Here is a 17,440-nt window from a genome sequence, read left to right on the forward strand (position 1 = left end):
ACACTGGCGGCATCCTTTAAGAAACTCACACAATTTGAATTCTCTCTGCTGCTTCTCTTTTCATGTAGTTGAACAGAGACCTTGTATTAGCTCTCCTCACTCCTGTGATCAAACACCAAGACCATGACCAAAAGCATCGTACAGAACAATGAGATCCTTTGGGTTTGTGGATCTAGGAGTTAAAGTAGTCATGACAGGAGAGCAAAGGCATAGCAGCAGCAGAATAGAATCTAAGGGCCACACCTCAAATCCCAAGCAGAAAGCAAATTAGCAGTAGGTAAGGTTTTATCCTCTTGTAACTTGCCTCCAGTGACACACTTCCTCCAAGGCCACATGTCCTACACCTTCCCAAACAGTACAGACAACTGGGGACCAATATTCAAATGCTTGAGATGAGACTATGGGGGACATCTTATGCAAATCACCACATACTGAAATGAGGACTTAACAGTGATGTCATGGGGAAACAAATGTTACTATCCACTATCTTAAAGTCTTTTTAATACATTTTACACTCCACAAATAAATGTGACATTCATTAATTTTTTTCATTAACCACAATGTGGGATAATTTAAAACTGAACGTAAAGCAATCTAGAACGTCAATTAGTAAAATCTTGTTACTTGCTGAGCCAGGCTTTGTTAGAAAACTGGTTTTGTGAGCACAGTAGTGTGAAGGGCAGTCTCCTTCTGCTGGGGAGCTCAGCTCTGTTGCAGAGCTCCGCCCTTCTTTATTTCTGGAGTTATTGCTGACATAATCTCTTGTGTTCTTTGTGTCATTCAAACGTTGATTCCTGTACAGGCCCAGTATTGTTATCTGTAGGAAGCATCACCTATCTCAGTGTTTTGTGACACTTCTTCTCCATCATCTCCAATTGGTATAATAAAGAGCTGAATGGCCCATAGCAAAGCAGGAGAGGATAGGCAGGACTTCTAGGCAGAGATAGGAAATCTGGGAAAGATTCAGGCATGGGATTTGCCAGCCAGAAATGGAGGAAGAAAAGGTTCCAAGACTGAGAAGAGGTAACAAGCCATGTAGTAGAAAAGAGATTAGTATGAATGGATTAATTTAAGTTATATGAACCAGCTAAGGCCAAGCTTTCTTTTTTTTTTTTTTTTTTTTTTGGTTCTTTTTTTCGGAGCTGGGGACCGAACCCAGGGCCTTGCGCTTCCTAGGTAAGTGCTCTACCACTGAGCTAAATCCCCAGCCCAGGCCAAGCTTTCATAATTAATAAAAGGTCTCGAAGCTATTACTTGGGTAGCTGGCAGGTTGAGACAGTCTAGCCATAGGTTACAAATTAGATCTCACCTTGCATTGAAAATCAGAGCCTTCATACTTCATACACCCAGAAGTTAACGTGGTTTCTCCCTGATCATCTTCTTCTATAATGGCAAAGCAATGGCCATTAGTTCTATAAGAGAGAAAAACAATAATACCATTTCATATTAGAAAGAGCACGGCAGTACAAATCCAGAACATGAGCACTCAGGAGACTAAAGCAGAAGAATCTTGAATTCCAGATCACCCCGAGCTACATAGAGACTGTCTTATAAAGAAGGCCAAAGAGACAGCTCAGTGGTTAAGAGTACTGGTCACCATGAAGACTGGAGTTTGATCTCTAAAACCCAGATGGTGACAGGAAAGAACTGAATCTGGTAAGCTGATGTGTGCACATACACACCAAATAAATGAGTGTAAATGTTTTAAATAGACATACAGAAGAACTGAAGATATATGAATTGAATATGGCCTTCAATACCTTGTTTTTTATATTTAAATTGCATTCTCACATGATTTATAGCAAAACCAATTTAGATTTAAGCTAAATCAAAGGTAGTGTGTTTAAACTAAAGCCTGAAGGGCCACTGAGAACTCTGTCAAGTAGAAAGGTGACTAAGTACTTTGCTAGTCAATTCATGATCACACACTATCTCTACATGGTAGGAAATGAGAACAAGCTTTTCAGAAAAACATTTCAGCAGACTCTAATGACACAGGAAGTATATTCGGGAAGAACAAATGATTTAGATTCTGAAAGTACTTTGTAATAAATGTGACCAGAAAGCAGAGAGGAGGTCTGGACAGTTCATTTTAAAAAATTATTACATAAATATATTTATAAAGTTTTACCTCTTTAATGTCAGTGTTCTTGAGTTTTTTCCCTTACCAAATGTAGGAAGGATAATTTATACAATTTCATGCAGTAAGTTCTAGGTAAGCGCTCTACCACTGAGCTAAATCCCCAGCATGCAGTAAGTTCTATAAATTATATCTACTTTATTCAAAGAGCACAGACAACTACAAAATTTGGCCTTCTTTACTAATTCTATAGCAAGAAGACAATGGACTGATGAGATTGAACTGGACACAGTTGTTTTGTTGGCCAGAAGTGTAGTGAGAATTTTGCTCTCTTAAAAAAAAAGTTATGTGAACATGTTCTTTGTGCTAATCCTAGGTGTGGGGTGTGGGCTGCTTCAGACTGTCCACAGCAGCTGACCATGGTTTGTCTCGTGCTCTGGCAGGGGTGGGATTCTGCCAGCTGAAGACAGTTTACACTTGGAATTCTGGGACTCTGGAGCGTATAAAATGCCAGAGCCTCAGAGCTCTGGCTGCAGCGGCAGCTGTCCCCCTGCTGCTGCTTCTTCCTGCTGCTGCTTTGGCTGTTTTGCTGCATTGCTAGCTGGAGATTTATTGACAAGGAAGACTGAATTTGTCCCAAGGAACTCAGTGCTCCTAATCAGCAGAAAGTAGTCTGATGAGTTCTATGGTCCCCTTTCCCCTCTAACCCTCTTTCTCTGCTACCCAGTGTTGGAAGGTTGGAAAGAAATGAGGTGGTAAGAATAGCAGATATTAAGAACCTAATAAAGTAGCCAAAAAGTATGGTAACACAGAAGAATCTACAATTCTTCAGTATGTTCCGAGATACGGCCTATGGGCACAGGACGGCTGAGCAGGTAAAAGTGCTCGCTGTCTAGACCAACAATCTTGAGTTCCACTCTGGGATCCCACATATAGAAGAAGAGACTTCTGCAAGTTATCCTCAATCTCTTCACGTATACCCACACACATCTTGCACACACGTGAACTCAAGTTACATGACCATCTGTGAGTGGACTGAATGGCTAACATAAAGTCACATAAAGCAGATGTGGACTAGAAATGCTCAGAGAGGAGTAACGAAGCCATCACAGTGCACTCCTGTGTATCTACACGCTGCTGCAACTGGCTAAGGAAACAATGAGCAAACATTTTGGGTTTTGTTGTGGTAATCTACAAAAGAGAAAACATTTTCTACAAGGAGCGCCATTAGGTTCATAGCTTTAAAAGTCAGTAAAGAAACAAAAAGTAAGCCAGAAACAGTGCTGCACACCTTTAATCCTAGCACTCTGATCTCTGGGAGTTCAAAGCCAGTCTGGTCTACATAGTCGAGTGCCAGGTCTATACAGAAAAGACCTTGTCTCAAAAATCAAGACAAACAAAAGAGAAGCTGTATCATGATATAACTAATAATCATCGGCTGTTTAATGATAGACAATATTTCTATATTCAAGCCAAAACTCCTTTCTTTCTTTGGAAGGATAATATATACAAAGGGAAAAGAAAAAAGAAAAACCCCTTGCCTGAGTTTACTATTCATCTAACTCTTTTTTTTTTTTCTTTTCTCTTTTTTTTTGGAGCTGGGGACCGAACCCAGGGCCTTGCGTTTGCTAGGCAAGTGCTCTACCACTGAGCTAAATCCCCAACCCCTATTGATCTAACTCTTAAGAACTGGATCAAATACTTACATGCATGTGTTATTAATAGCGTCATCTGGGCAGTGTCCTGAGCAATAGCATTTTAAGAAAGGTAAGGTGTCCTCTGGTGCTAACGTCACTCCATTTTCCGGCTTCTTCTGGTCCACGTCTGATTTCATACCAGTACCATGGAGCATACTATCTAGATTCTGCCCTGTATTAAAAATGACATTTGTAGACAATCAAGCTTGGAAGGTTGTTTAAATCTTCAATGAAGAAAGTAACATTTCCTTTATCATACATGATACCTTCTGGTAATATACTTTAAAAAGTAAATTTCATAGTATCAATTTATAAAGTATTATATACAAAACTACTGTACCAGATATTGAGATATGAGACGCCCAGTTGCAAGTTTTATACTAATGAAAGACAAACAAAAATGACAAAAAAGATCAGAGCAAAGAATCCCTCTCCTTAAAGGTATCTGGCTAAGAGCTAAGCACTGTAAGCATCTTGTGTTTTCATCTCCCCCACCTCTCTCTCTCCCTCCCTGCAGGCTCCTCTTCTCCCCAGCACCCTTGACTTTTCTTTAAATAAACTATTTGAAACAGCCAACTGGCTATTTGATTGACAACTGGCACACCCCTCCCTGGTGCCTAGCTGCCCCGAGTGAGGAGCAGCTCTTTCACAACTAGGAGTGCCCTCGCTGTGTCAGACTGGCTTTCTTTAACATGCCCGGGATTCCTGGGAGGAACTCCACCCCTGCTGCAGGAACCTCTGGAACCACTACTTCTGAAGTTACAGCCCAGCTTCAGAAGGCCTCAGTCCTCACAAGTGCTCCAGGCTCATTTATCACAGACATATTCATAAAGGATTAAAAAAAAAATGCTAGTCCTAGGAACCAAAATCAAAATCACCACAGACAGAAGCTGCTAACAGAGGCCTGCAGACATACTGAGGTGACGAGAAAGTGTGAACAGCTAAGCTAGGGCCCTGGGTAGCTGGAGCTCCTGAAAGCTTCCTAAAAGGAAGATCCAAACCTGTCTTAAACAAAACCCAATCAGGAAACAAAAACCAAACAAAACCAACAACAAAAGAGGCAAGGATTCTGATGCCTTACAAGGCCCAGAGTGCATTCTGATCTGAGTACCCAGAGCACTAAGCCTCTCATTTTCAGCATGGGATAAGTCTTCTTTGAAAACTTGACCTATAAGCCTACGGAGTTCAGAGCTGCCCACACTTGTGTATGGCAGTTACAACCTCCGAGGTATAAAACAGAGACTTCAGGAAAGGCTGGGATGATTTCTAATGCTTTCACAGCGTGGTGAGGGTGTGGGGGGGATATTGACACCTCAAATTTTTTTGGTTGAAAACTTGCAACTAGCTTTTACAAAAACATCATTTTTGAATGTCTCTGTGAAAAGGGAGTACCTAAGCACCTTACAGAGAACCCTACCTGCCTAAGTAAGGGAACTGGAAACACGACACAAGTCCTTCCATGCCAGGGTCATTCATCTGAATCCAGACTCACGGTGAAAAAGTTGTCAAAGGCTTATGTAACAAAGCCAGGATCTTACACTACAGAGTTTATGGCCTCAAATTACAAGTAATAACATACATGACACCGAATTTTTCAAACAAAATCATGTGGAAAAATGGTAGAGCCAAAAGGATTAAAGAAGTATGAATTTTTCATGAGAGGCTTTGCCAGAGCCTGACAAACACAGAGGCAGATGCTCACAGCCAAGCACTGAACTGAGATCGGGTACCCAATGGAGGAGTTAGAGAAAGGATTGTAGGAGCTGAAGGGGTTTGCAACCCCATAAGAAGAACAACAATATCAACCAACCAGACCCCTAGAGCTCCCAGAGACTAGACCACCATTCCAAGAGTACACAGGGTTAGACCTATGGCTCCAGCTCCATATATAGCAGAGAATGGCCTTGTGGGGCATCAATGGGAGGAGAGGTCCTTCTTTCTGTCAAGGCTCAATGTCCCAGTGTAGGGGAATGTCAGGGCAGAGAGGTGAGAGAGCACCCTCATAGAAGTAGGTGGAGGGGGGATGGGGTAGCAGGTTTCTGGAGAGGAAATGGGGAAAGGAGATAACATTTAAAATGTTTTTAAAAAAATCCAATAAAAGAAAATGGAAGCTAAAAAAAAAAAGAAATTTCACTATAAATATGAAGTGGTTCAGTAATGTGAACTCAACTGCAAATTTAGCAATACTGATAAACAACAAAATAAGAACAACAACAACAACAACAACACACACACACACACACACACATATACACACACACTGACAGCAGGAAAACAGAATGTAAGAGCTAGAGATTCTATAAGTTGTATGTATGTATGTATGTATGTATGTATGTATGTATGTATGTATAATCTATGTGTGTATTTTGGTTTTTCATTGGCCTCTAACTCAGAGATCTGCCTGCCTCTGACTCCTAAGGGCTAGGATTAAAGATGTGTACCACCACCACCTCATAATTTAAAATGTAATGATCTTATGTCTTTTATACATTTGCAAAACATGACTTTATTTTATGTACATTGGTGTTTTGCCTCTATGTGAAGATGTCATATCTTTTGGAACTGGAGTTACAGAGGAGGAGGAACTGTCTCAGGTTTAAGGCAAACCCTATGTGAACTGCTATGTGAGTGCTGGGAATTGAACCAATGTCCTCTGGAAGAGCAGCTAGTGCTCTTTTTTTTTTTTTTTTTTTTAAGACTTACTTATTTATTATATATGAGTACACTGTCACTGTCTTCAGACACACCAGAAGAGGGCATCAGATGTCATTACAGATGGTTGTGAGCCACCATGTGGTTGCTGGGATTTGAACTCAGGACCTCTGGAAGAGCAGACAGTGCTCTTAACCACTGAACCATCTCTCCAGCCCTTAGTTGCTTTTAATTAATCTGATTAATTAATTAATTAACTAACATCCCAAATGTTGTACCCCTTCCAGGTCCCCCCTCTCAGCGTTCTTCTCCTCCTCTCCCCTCCCCTTCACCCAAGAAAAGGTACCCCCCTCCTCCTGGGTATCCCCTTTCTCGAGTCTCTAGAGGATTAGGTACCTCCTCTCCCACTGAGGCCAGACAAGGCAGTCCTCTGCTACATATGTGAGAGACCTCAGATCAACTTCTGTATGCTCTTTGGTTGGTCATCCCTAAGTTTGTTATACTTAATATTCAGAAAAGAAATTTACCTCAGAGTAAATATTTGTTAATAAAAACACACACTGCAAAGGAATATCCTTCAAAGATCCCTCAAAACTTAACACAGAGGTACTGTATTATGTATTCTCATATTTTGCAGATTTAAGTGGCTTTGAGCCATTGGGCTCTGTTATGAGCAAAGCAACAATAAGGCAAATATGAGGAAGCTATGGACGTCAGTGTAGTAACTCGAAAACATAAAAAAGCTTTATGCTGTTACCCAGATTTTCCATGTGGATGAATAATCCTCAGCACTCAGAACTAAACATGAAACTGCAATTTACAAAGCCAAAACCTTCTGAAAATGAAGCTGGAAGACAAGGAGGGGGCTGGGCGGTCAGAAGCCAGCCTAGTCAGTTAGCAAGCTCCAGATTTAGTCAGAGACCCTTGGGAGACACCCAATGCCAACGCTGGCCTCCACACGCAGACGCACATGTGTGCACAAACATTAACACATACACGAACACACACTTCATATATTTTAAAAAAGAAAAGTGGTAATTTAATCTAAGCTCTTACAAAGCAATGCTAACTTTTCAGTTCAAAATATTGTCCTAATCAAACCAATCAGGGGAAACAGTCTGCACGAACATATAATTCATTTGATTTTAAGTTCCAGTTTGATCTATGAACACACAGTATGCAACAGAGACACAAATAGACTGTTAATACTCTATGGAGAAATTTTAGAACTCAGCACAGACAAACAAGTATATTGATTTTCCAAATTCGTCTCATGACAATTAAACAATTTTGAATTATTATTTGTGCTTGTTCCTTGTTGCGTTTTTAAGAAGATGGGACATTCTAAAGCTCAGTCTCAAATCCGTACTGCTTTGTGGTTAGGTACTGGGTTGCAGACGACTTCATGTCACCTGATCCTCACCAGGTGAACCTCAGGCTGGATCCCTTGCCTATGTTACAGAAAGAAAAAAAGGTTCAGGGAGGCTAAGATTTTTAAAAGGTGTCTACACTCTGGATGTTTGCTCTTTGCTTCTTTACTTAAGAGCTGTGCTGGTATGGCTGACCGTTTAGAAAGGAGCATGTGCTCAGAGGAGAACAAGGAATTTAAGTGCTTTATATATAGAAATGACTTACTGAAACAAGTATCAATTTACCTTGAACATGAGAAATGATGAACAGACAGGCTCCCAGTAATCTGATGTAAGTGTATAGCTGAGTCATTGTCCAATTCGCACGTGTCCTGTCCGGCCACCTTGATTACTGGTCCTGCTGTTTCACTGAAGTAAACGGCCTTACTGAACGAGGTTTCCTTACAGAAGAACAAAATCACTTGACAATGACTTTCACCTGCTGCTTTCTTCAGACTTCTGGAAAAGAAAAATGAACAAGGCAATGAATATAATGAAAAATTGGAACATTTTCAGATGTGGAGAAGAAAACAAATACATCCAGGCTTTTAAATACAAAAATACGCTTTTAAAAAAAACTGTGGTATGCACTGGGGAATCAACTCTTGGATCTGTATATGCTAAGTGAGGGCTCTATTGCTGGGCTACATACAGTTTCAGCTCTGCTGAAATACATTTTTAGAGATTAAAGATATCCTTTTTTTTTTTAAAGGCAACTGTATTTACAAAGTCTAAATAATTTAATAGAAAGTTGCAATTTCTCCTAACCTCAAATCAGCCAAGACAAGCATACTGAATCTCACTCAACCACCTAGTGTAATGTTGTGCACACATTAGGTCCCCACTACTTGGGACGCCGACAGGACAGAGTCCCTTACACCCAGGAGTTCTAGGGCAAGCAAGGCAACAGCAAAGCAACTCCAGCTCTACAAAAGTAACAAGAAAAAGGAGAAAGGGAGGGAAGGTGGGAGGGAGGGAGGACAGACTCTCCTCAGTAGCTTTCTGTTTGCTGTAATGTAATTATTTATTACTGTAATGAATGTGTCAGTTGAGTATGACAGTACATGCCTCTGCCTCTAACTCTAGCAACTGGAGTGGAAATGGGTCTAAGACAGAAATACTATGAGTTCTAGCCAGTCTGGGCTACATAACCAGAATCTGTTTCAACGTACCCACCACCACTACCACCAATATTAAGAAGAAAACAGAAGCCTTTAATCTCAGCACTCAAAATGCAGAGGCAGGCCCACCTCTTGTGAGTTTGAGGCCAGCCTGGTCTACAAAGCGAGTTCCAGAACAGCCAGGACTACACAGAGAAATCCTGTCTTGGGAAGCAAAAACAAGCAAACACACAAACAAGAAACCCGTGGTAACTAAATACTCAATGTAGTATCAATGCAGTAGGATGCGGGACATCCTAAACTATGAATTGTAACCTCACCAGCTATCAGTAGAAACACACTGCTATTACCACAGACGCTAGTTTACAGGAATGCAAAGGACATACAAACTGTTTCATTTATATATAAATGAAACAACAAAGGGTCACAGGATATAAGAGGAACAAACAGCAGAAAGGGAGACAACACTAATGGAATGGGTCAGTAAATCCCTCCAATGCTCAAGTCCTGTGTAACAGTGTTCTTGCCAGTAGTTATTATTCATAAAGAGCTTATTTTATGCATCGGCATACATATCACACACCAAAACTATAATCATGATAGAAAAACAGACCCATCTTTCTTAAAGTTCATAGTCTCCAAATGAGAATTAACTACTCTAACACAGGGGGTCCTAGCACCATGATAGAGCTGTTTGTGGGAGGTTCTGCATCTTAGGGGAAAGGAATTAAAGATGGAAATACTTTTGACACAGAACAAGACAATAAAAAAATAAAATGTAAGCATATCTGTACTAAGTGCAAGGTAGGAAAAAAATGTGAAACCCTGGAGGGTCCAGATGTATTCAAGATGGAAGAGCTTTCCCTCCACCCCCATTCTGAGGAGTAATACGTAATACTTAGGGCACTACGTGAAGACACACAGTCAGTCAAACTAGCAGTCTGTGCAGAGATTTCTGAGGAACAAAAAAAACAGAGAACAATGCTTCTGAACTATGGAGAATACAGTAGTGCAATACAAAAGAGGTTGGAAGACAGAAAGGACAAGGACTCTATAAAAGATCTGGGCTTTAGAATGTAAGATAGGTGTTAGTCAGTCAGTTTTTATGCGATGAACCACAGAGGGCAAGAGGACTGCTGTGAAAATGTAGGCGAATGCATGGGACCACAGTGGCAGGAACACAGCGAGTGAATACAATTGAAAAGCAAGACTCTACAGTACTTGGTAATGGCTGGATACTGGGGTCAGGGAGCACCATGAGACAAAGGTGACTCCCACACTGCTCGTCTGAGCAATTACTGAAATGTGAATAAGCAGATTTTTGGATGAAGTGAAGAAAAAGAGCTTAAGGGTTCAGATTTAGACAGCTGAGATTACCCAACAGGAATGTCTCTTGGGCATCTGGTTCTCAAGCTTAAAGGAAACATCTGGGGCTGAAGATACAAATCTTCCATTATGTCAACAGCTTAGAGATACCGAAAGCTAGGGCTCTTGGATGAAAGAGTCCTGCAGCACTGTTTACTGAGAAGCTACACCAATGGCCAGGCACAGTGCTGCATGTCTATAATTTCAACACGGATGGCGTACACAGAGGTGGATCAGCACTGCTACACACACAGTAAGACCCTTATCTAAGCTCCCTCCCCATTAAGTCAAAAGATCACTGTTAAGGCCTGACATATGTTCACAATCACTTTGATACATCCTTCAAAGAGTGAAGTCTTATTCCCCTCCCTTGGATATGGGACTAGATTTAGTGACTAATTTCTAATGAATAAGTGACTTTTTCGACTAGGTCATGGATGTAATCTTACTGAAGCCAGCAGCCATATCCTAAGCATATTCAAACAGTCCCTTAAAACTTAGGAGCAACAAACTGGCAATGATTCTCCTGCCTCAGCCTCCCAAGTGCCAGGATCACAGGTGCGTGCCCTAGTGTCCTGCTGCTTTTGGTGGACTCTTGAGAACACATAAATGCTAGCTATTATGAGTTAATAAACTTTGGAACAGTATATTGGGGATAATAGATAAACTAATTTTGTGAGAAATGTACCGACACATAAAAGCCTAATCACCATAACCATAATCAGGAGAATACAGTTACACCCATACAAAGTGCCCAGAGAAGTGTAATATTATGGACGTGTTTCCTCAAAGAAGTAGCCAAAAGCATACTGTTAACGTTATTTCCACAAGACCCACTTTGGAGAGATATAGAACAGATTTTTAAATTCTGCATTATTATAGACTTTCCCCCTTTATGTTATGCTATAGATTCAATTCCATAAAAATGACCTTAGTTTATTTATCTAGGTAAAGACAGTTTTCATACTATATTCTAGAGAGCAATTTTAATGGGGTAACTATGATAGCAATCTGCTTGGTTTCAAATGTCAGTTCAAGTTCACTTGACTCATGACTTTGACAATGTTGATTAATCAAGGAAGGCTTCCCTTCTTCCTTAATCACAAAATTGGAATACTATTAACCTAGATGAATTAGTACCTTGTACCCCAGTATTACATATTCAATAAATAGGTGTTACTCCTTTAATCATTAGTAACAATAATGTTATTATCTCTTTGTCTCATGTTAACGTTTCTACAATATTAATGCAGCAGAAAAATTACCTAATTTTATTTTATTTTCAAGATAGGGTTTCTCTGTATAGCCTTGCTGTCCTGGAACTCATCTTGTAGACTAGGCTGGCCTCACTTATAAAGATCCTTTTTGGTCTCTGTCTCCTGAATACTGGATTTTAAAGGCTTGCACCATGCCCACTGCAATCTTATTTTATCATCATACCAAGACTGATTTTTTTATCCTAACCTTTGAAAATATATGCTTTTTAAATTTCTAGACATTTCACCAGAATCCTTTAAAAAAGTTTTTATTATTATGTGCTACTTGAGTAAGGAGTTAAAAACAATTTTGGGGAAATCAATACTGTCTGATCACTGAGTCTGAGGATGGAACTTGGTTTGTCATGTTTGAGAAGCAAGGACTTTTATCAGCTAAGTTATCTCACTGGTATTCATTAGACGTTTCACCATAAATTAAATATATCTACTTGGGCTGGTGAGATGGCTCAGTGGTTAAGAACACTGTCTGCCTTTCCAGAGGTCCTGAGTTTATATTCCAGTAACCACACGGAGGCTCACAACCATCTATTAAAGGGATCTGATGCCCTCTTCTGTCATGTAGCTGTACGTGCAGATAGAGCACTCCAACATTCAAAAAAATACATACATAAATAAAAAAATTTTTAAAGGTTTAAAAGAAAAAAATCCTACGTTTGCAAATGTTACTCACATAAGGACAGAGCCTAAGTCCAGTCTCTAAAGTGTTTCCATGTAGGTATGAGGGCCCAGAGTTTGACTCCTAGTAGGCCCATAAAAAGCATGTGCAACTATGCGTGTACATCTATGAAATCCAGTGCTGGGAGGTAGAGATGGAAGTCTTTTTTTTTTTTTTGGTTCTTTTTTTCGGAGCTGGGGACCGAATCCAGGGCCTTGCGCTTCCTAGGTAAGCGCTCTACCACTGAGCTAAATCCCCAGCCCCGAGATGGAAGTCTTATGGGGACATGATGAACACCCCAATAGATCCGATCTCAAAAAGAGTGACAGAGGAATCAATGGCACACACATGCATGCACACAGGCAGATATTTAATCAATGGCGCACACACACATGCATGCACACAGGCAGATAGTTAATCAATGGTACACACATGCATGCACAGAGGCAGATATTTAATCAATGGCACACACATGCATGCACACGGGCAGATATTTAAAATGCCACTTAGTCAAAACTGAAAAATGATGCAAGAATTTAAAAGCTATAGATTGGCAACTAACAATTGCATATACCCATACTGATAGCTTTTTTAAAAGAAAGACTTACCTATTACCTCTTATTATTTTTACTTATTTGTTGTTTTCAAGACAGGGTTTTATGTATAGCCCTGATTGTCCTGGAACTCATTCTATGGACCATGCTGGCCTCAAATTCACTGAGATCTGCTTGCCTCTTCCTCCCAAGAGCTGGAATTAAAGGCGTGTGCCGCCGCTACCACCACCATTTAAAGAAAGATTTACTCCTGTATGTGACTGTTTGCCTGGATGCATATCTGTGTGTGTCTAGCCAGGGACTAAACTCACAGACTATCATGAACTATATAGGTGCTGGAAATTGAACCTAAGTCCTCTGAAAGAGTAATATATACTCCTTACTGTGGAGATAACTCTCCAGACCCAAGAGTATCTTAAGCTAAAAACATATAAAACTTCACAAACAAGAAGGTTGAATTAACAGTCCTGTCATAACTAAAGCACAAATAGAAAAGAAAACCCCAAACGAAACAGGGAAAGTCTGAAGTCAGCTGAAAAAACAAATCTGCAGTCACTTTCCTTTTCCTGTCAAGTTTCCCCCATACTCTTCATTTTCACTTAATACTAGAAAGGTGTGGGAATTTCCAGCAAGCAGGCCAGCTACTAGTTCCATAAATCGGCAAGGAGAGCCCCCCTTCCAAGGAAAGCCCCCCTTAGACAGCTCCAGGCGCCTGCTCTGACAAGCTTTCTGAGAAGCACTATTCTGGCTGCAGACTTTCCGGCTCCACAGCCATTGTTTGTGTGGCAGCTCTGCTCCTTATCCAGAGTCTGGATTAGCATAAGAATATCCTCTTTTCCTTTAACAAGCACTCATCCATTTTCTTTCCCAAATTTCTACCTTCTTTCCCAGCAACCCTAACCCCAATATACACATGCACAACTGCAGCAGCCTGGTCAGGGTTATGCTAGTCATGGTTATTTTTATAGCAGTGAAAAATCCATCTCATCCAAATCTGAAGAAAATATTTTCCTTCAAGAGCTATGAGTGTATCTACAACAACACAAGCCTGGTTTTTAGCATTTAAGGAAAAGAAAATCTTTCTGTTTGAATATGAACAGGAAACAACAGTCTCGGAAGCTGCTGGCAGCTACTCTGGGACCAGAAGACTACGCAGATCCTCAGAAATACTGAATGCTAAGCAATCTTGTTTGAGGCCTCAATTACTTAGGAACTTTTCGGTGAAGAGGCAGTAAATTTCCATTGTGGTGGCATATGCAGTAAGATTTGCTGAATGAGGCAGAGGCAAGAGGATCAGAGTTCCAGGTCAGCCTGGGCTACACATTTTACAGCTGGCAGTGATCATGAACACCTTTGATCCTAGCACTCAGGAGGCAGAGGCAGACAGATCTTAATAAGCTTGAGGCTAGCCTGGTCTACAAAATAAGTTCCAGGACAGACAGAGCTACACAGAGAAAAACCCTGTCTTGGGTGACAAAGGGGGGGGGAGAGGAGCAATTACCGTAAAGTTTTGAGGTCACTGAAGGTTTTTTTGTAACAATCAAAAACAGTGTCAATGAGATGAGGATTAAGAAAGGCAAGTTGAGCACCCTAAGTTAGTTTAATAACAATGACTGGTTAAGAGAGGGTGCTGTTCCTTCCACGTTCAGACCCTATCATACAGAACCTGTGCTTCACAACTATCTCTAACTCCACTTCCAGGGGACAGAACACTCTCTTCTGGCATTCAGATACCTCCATATATACACATGTGAGTGTCCATACATGTACAGATTGATGGACACACAGACACACATGCCCCTTTAAAAGGAATTAGTAAAAAACTCCATAGAACACATACCAAAAAACAAAACAAAAAAACAGAAAAACAACTCCAGGCTGACAAAAGGAACACTGTTATACCATTTGCAGGAAAATAAATAAAACCAGCGTTAATCTTATTAAAAGAATTAAGCCAGAGAGAAAATGATTCCTAAGATAACTCAAAAAGTATGTAAAGTGACTTAACAATTTTATCAACAGCTATATAATTTAGTACTATTGATATTTCCTTTCTTAAATTTCCTAGACCTGTGGTGTTTCCCATCTTAACTAACAGTGACATTTCACTTCTATTTCTTCAGACTTAAGATGCCAGTCATTCACTTGTACTCTCCCTGTGGTGGTTTGGCCATAGACTCAAGTGTCTGAATGCTTGGCCCATATGGAATGACTATTAGCTGGTGTGGCCTTGCTGGATTAGATGTGGCTTTGTTGGAGGAAGTGTGTCACTGAGGTGGCAAGCTCTGAGGTGTCATATATTCAAGCTAAGATTCGTGTGGCAGTCTCCTTATCCTGCCTGTGCATCCAGATGTAGAACTCTCTGCTCCATGTCTGCCTGCATATTACTCTGCTTCCTGTCATGATGATAATGGACTGAACCTCTGAAACTGGAAGCCAGCCCCAGTTAAACATTTTCTTTTATAAGAGTTGCTGTGGTCACAGTGTCTCTTCACAGCAACAGAAACCCTAACAAAGACGTCCTCTCAGGCTCCTGTCATCAAATCAGCTGCTTCTACCTTCAGTTTATATCCTGAGCCTACACACTTCTCACCAACTCCTCTGTTCTCTAACCTATTGAGACATTAGCAACTTTCACTTGGATTATTCGCACAGTTTCCTAAAAGGTCTACAAATACCTTTATCCACCACATATTCCCCACACAGGCAGCAATCCTAACTATGATGTAGGTAAACCACACTTCTGTTTAAAGACCCTCAGAGTAAAAGCTTAAGTCTACAGATGTCCACCCGACTCCAGCTGCTCCTCTACTCCAGCTGCACTGACCCACAGCTCTTCCTTAAACAGGCCACACCAAAGCCTTTGCTCTAGGACTGGCACATGTACAGGATATCAGAAAAGGTGTATTGCTACATGGCCCCTGTGCCAATTAGAAAACAACAACAACAACAACACCACCACACTTGTCTTATTCAGTGACCCTACCCTATCCTAGTCAAACTGAAATGGCATTGCTACTGAAAGCTTTCTTGTTACCCCAGCCAGGGTTTTGGTTTGGTTTTTCTTTTTCCTTTAGCACTTGGCATATTTTGATATTCCATCCTCTTGTTTTTATTTTAAGATATGATATCAGTCTATAGTCCAAGCTGGCTTAGAACTCACTTAAGAAGACCAGGTTGGTTTCAAACTCATAGTGAGCCTCCTGCCTCATTCTTCTAAGTACTAAGGAACAGAGCTGAACCACAGCACCCAGCTTCATTTACGGTTTTTATTTTCTGTTTATTTTTTCTAGACAGGGTCTTATTATGTAGTCTAGACAGTCCTTGAACTTGTGACCAACCCTCTTGCCTCAACTCCTAGACTGTGATACATTTATGTATGCCACCATGCCCGACCCTATTCTTTGTGCTGTTCACTGCTTGTCTACTGCTCCAGAGGATAAAAGTATCTACAGCATTCATGACAGGCACCTGGAACCTTGTTGGGACTATACTGGTAACAAATCTATATTCCCTAAGGAAATGACTGAATAGGGCAAAAGTAATTTAAATGTTATGCCAGTTATTTATAGTTTATATATAAACAAAACTTTTCACCCAAGTGGCCAGGGGAAAAATTATTTTAAAAAAAAAATTCATGGGGCTGGGGATTTAGCTCAGTGGTAGAGCGCTTACCTAGGAAGCGCAAGGCCCTGGGTTCGGTCCCCAGCTCCGAAAAAAAAGAACCAAAAAAAAAAAAAAATTCATTTATTTTATGTACATGAGTACACTGTAGTTGTCTTCTGACACACCAAAAGAGGGGACCATCAGATCCCATTACAGATGGTTGTGAGTCAGCATGTGGTTGCTGGGAATTGAACTCAGGGTCTTTGAAAAAGCAGTCAATGCTTCTAATCACTGAGCCATCTCTCCAGCCCTAATTCTATTTTCTTAATTACGATAAAACCAAATGACACAAAAATCATACCACTTCCTTCTGGCTCACTTCCAGTTCTGTTTTGTGTCAAGATTCAGTGAGAATTAATTCCCACTATTTTCATGATAGCTCCTTCACTTTCAGATATAAATAAATAAAAGGTCTGAAGAAACCTTAAGCACATGTAAACATAACATCCCCTAACTAACAATATTGTTCACAGCAAATAATGGCCGGGTTTTTAACTGTACCACACACTTATACCAAGTTAAATGACATAGTTAAGTAACTATGAAAATACAAATACAAGGGGTTGGGGATTTAGCTCAGTGGTAGAGCGCTTGCCTAGCAAGTGCAAGGCCCTGGGTTCGTTCCTCAGCACGGGGGGGGGGGGGGGGGGGGATACAAATACACACATGACACACACACTCCTCTAGTACAAACCTCTTTTACTCAAGGATTGGGCTATGTCCCACCTGTAACCTTAACTACAAATGATTCTAAACTACCTGTTCCAGAAAATAGAACCATGCCTTTGTTTCAAAAACTTGTTTATAGCCATCTTGCAACTTTACCTTTGTTTCAAAAGGCTGTTATGACTACCTGTTATTAAGACTACCTTGTTCCAACCACTTGCCTTTGTTGCTGGAGGTCTTTATGACTAACTTGCTACACTTATGTTCTGCTCCTGTAAGCCAGCCTATTTTGCCCACC

At 40.6% G+C, this 17,440-nt stretch overlaps 1 protein-coding gene across 6 annotated transcripts in view; it reads right to left on the minus strand.

Moving 5' to 3' along the window:
- Window positions 1-17,440, minus strand: part of Bmpr1a (bone morphogenetic protein receptor type 1A) — a 95,579-nt gene that overhangs the window by 24,466 nt on the left and 53,673 nt on the right. For all 6 annotated transcript variants that reach the window (XM_087589202.1, XM_087589200.1, XM_087589201.1 and 3 more), the window contains 3 exon segments: window positions 8,085-8,297; window positions 3,787-3,949; window positions 1,310-1,412 (listed from right to left, as the gene is read on the minus strand). In XM_087589202.1, coding sequence (XP_087445328.1) covers window positions 1,310-1,412; window positions 3,787-3,949; window positions 8,085-8,151 — 333 coding nt within the window. In that variant the 5' untranslated portion in view covers window positions 8,152-8,297.

The sequence above is a fragment of the Rattus norvegicus genome, chromosome 16 (genome assembly GCF_021556685.1).
Source record: "Rattus norvegicus strain SHRSP/BbbUtx chromosome 16, alternate assembly SHRSP_T2T, whole genome shotgun sequence".
Taxonomy (NCBI): domain Eukaryota; kingdom Metazoa; phylum Chordata; class Mammalia; order Rodentia; family Muridae; genus Rattus; species Rattus norvegicus.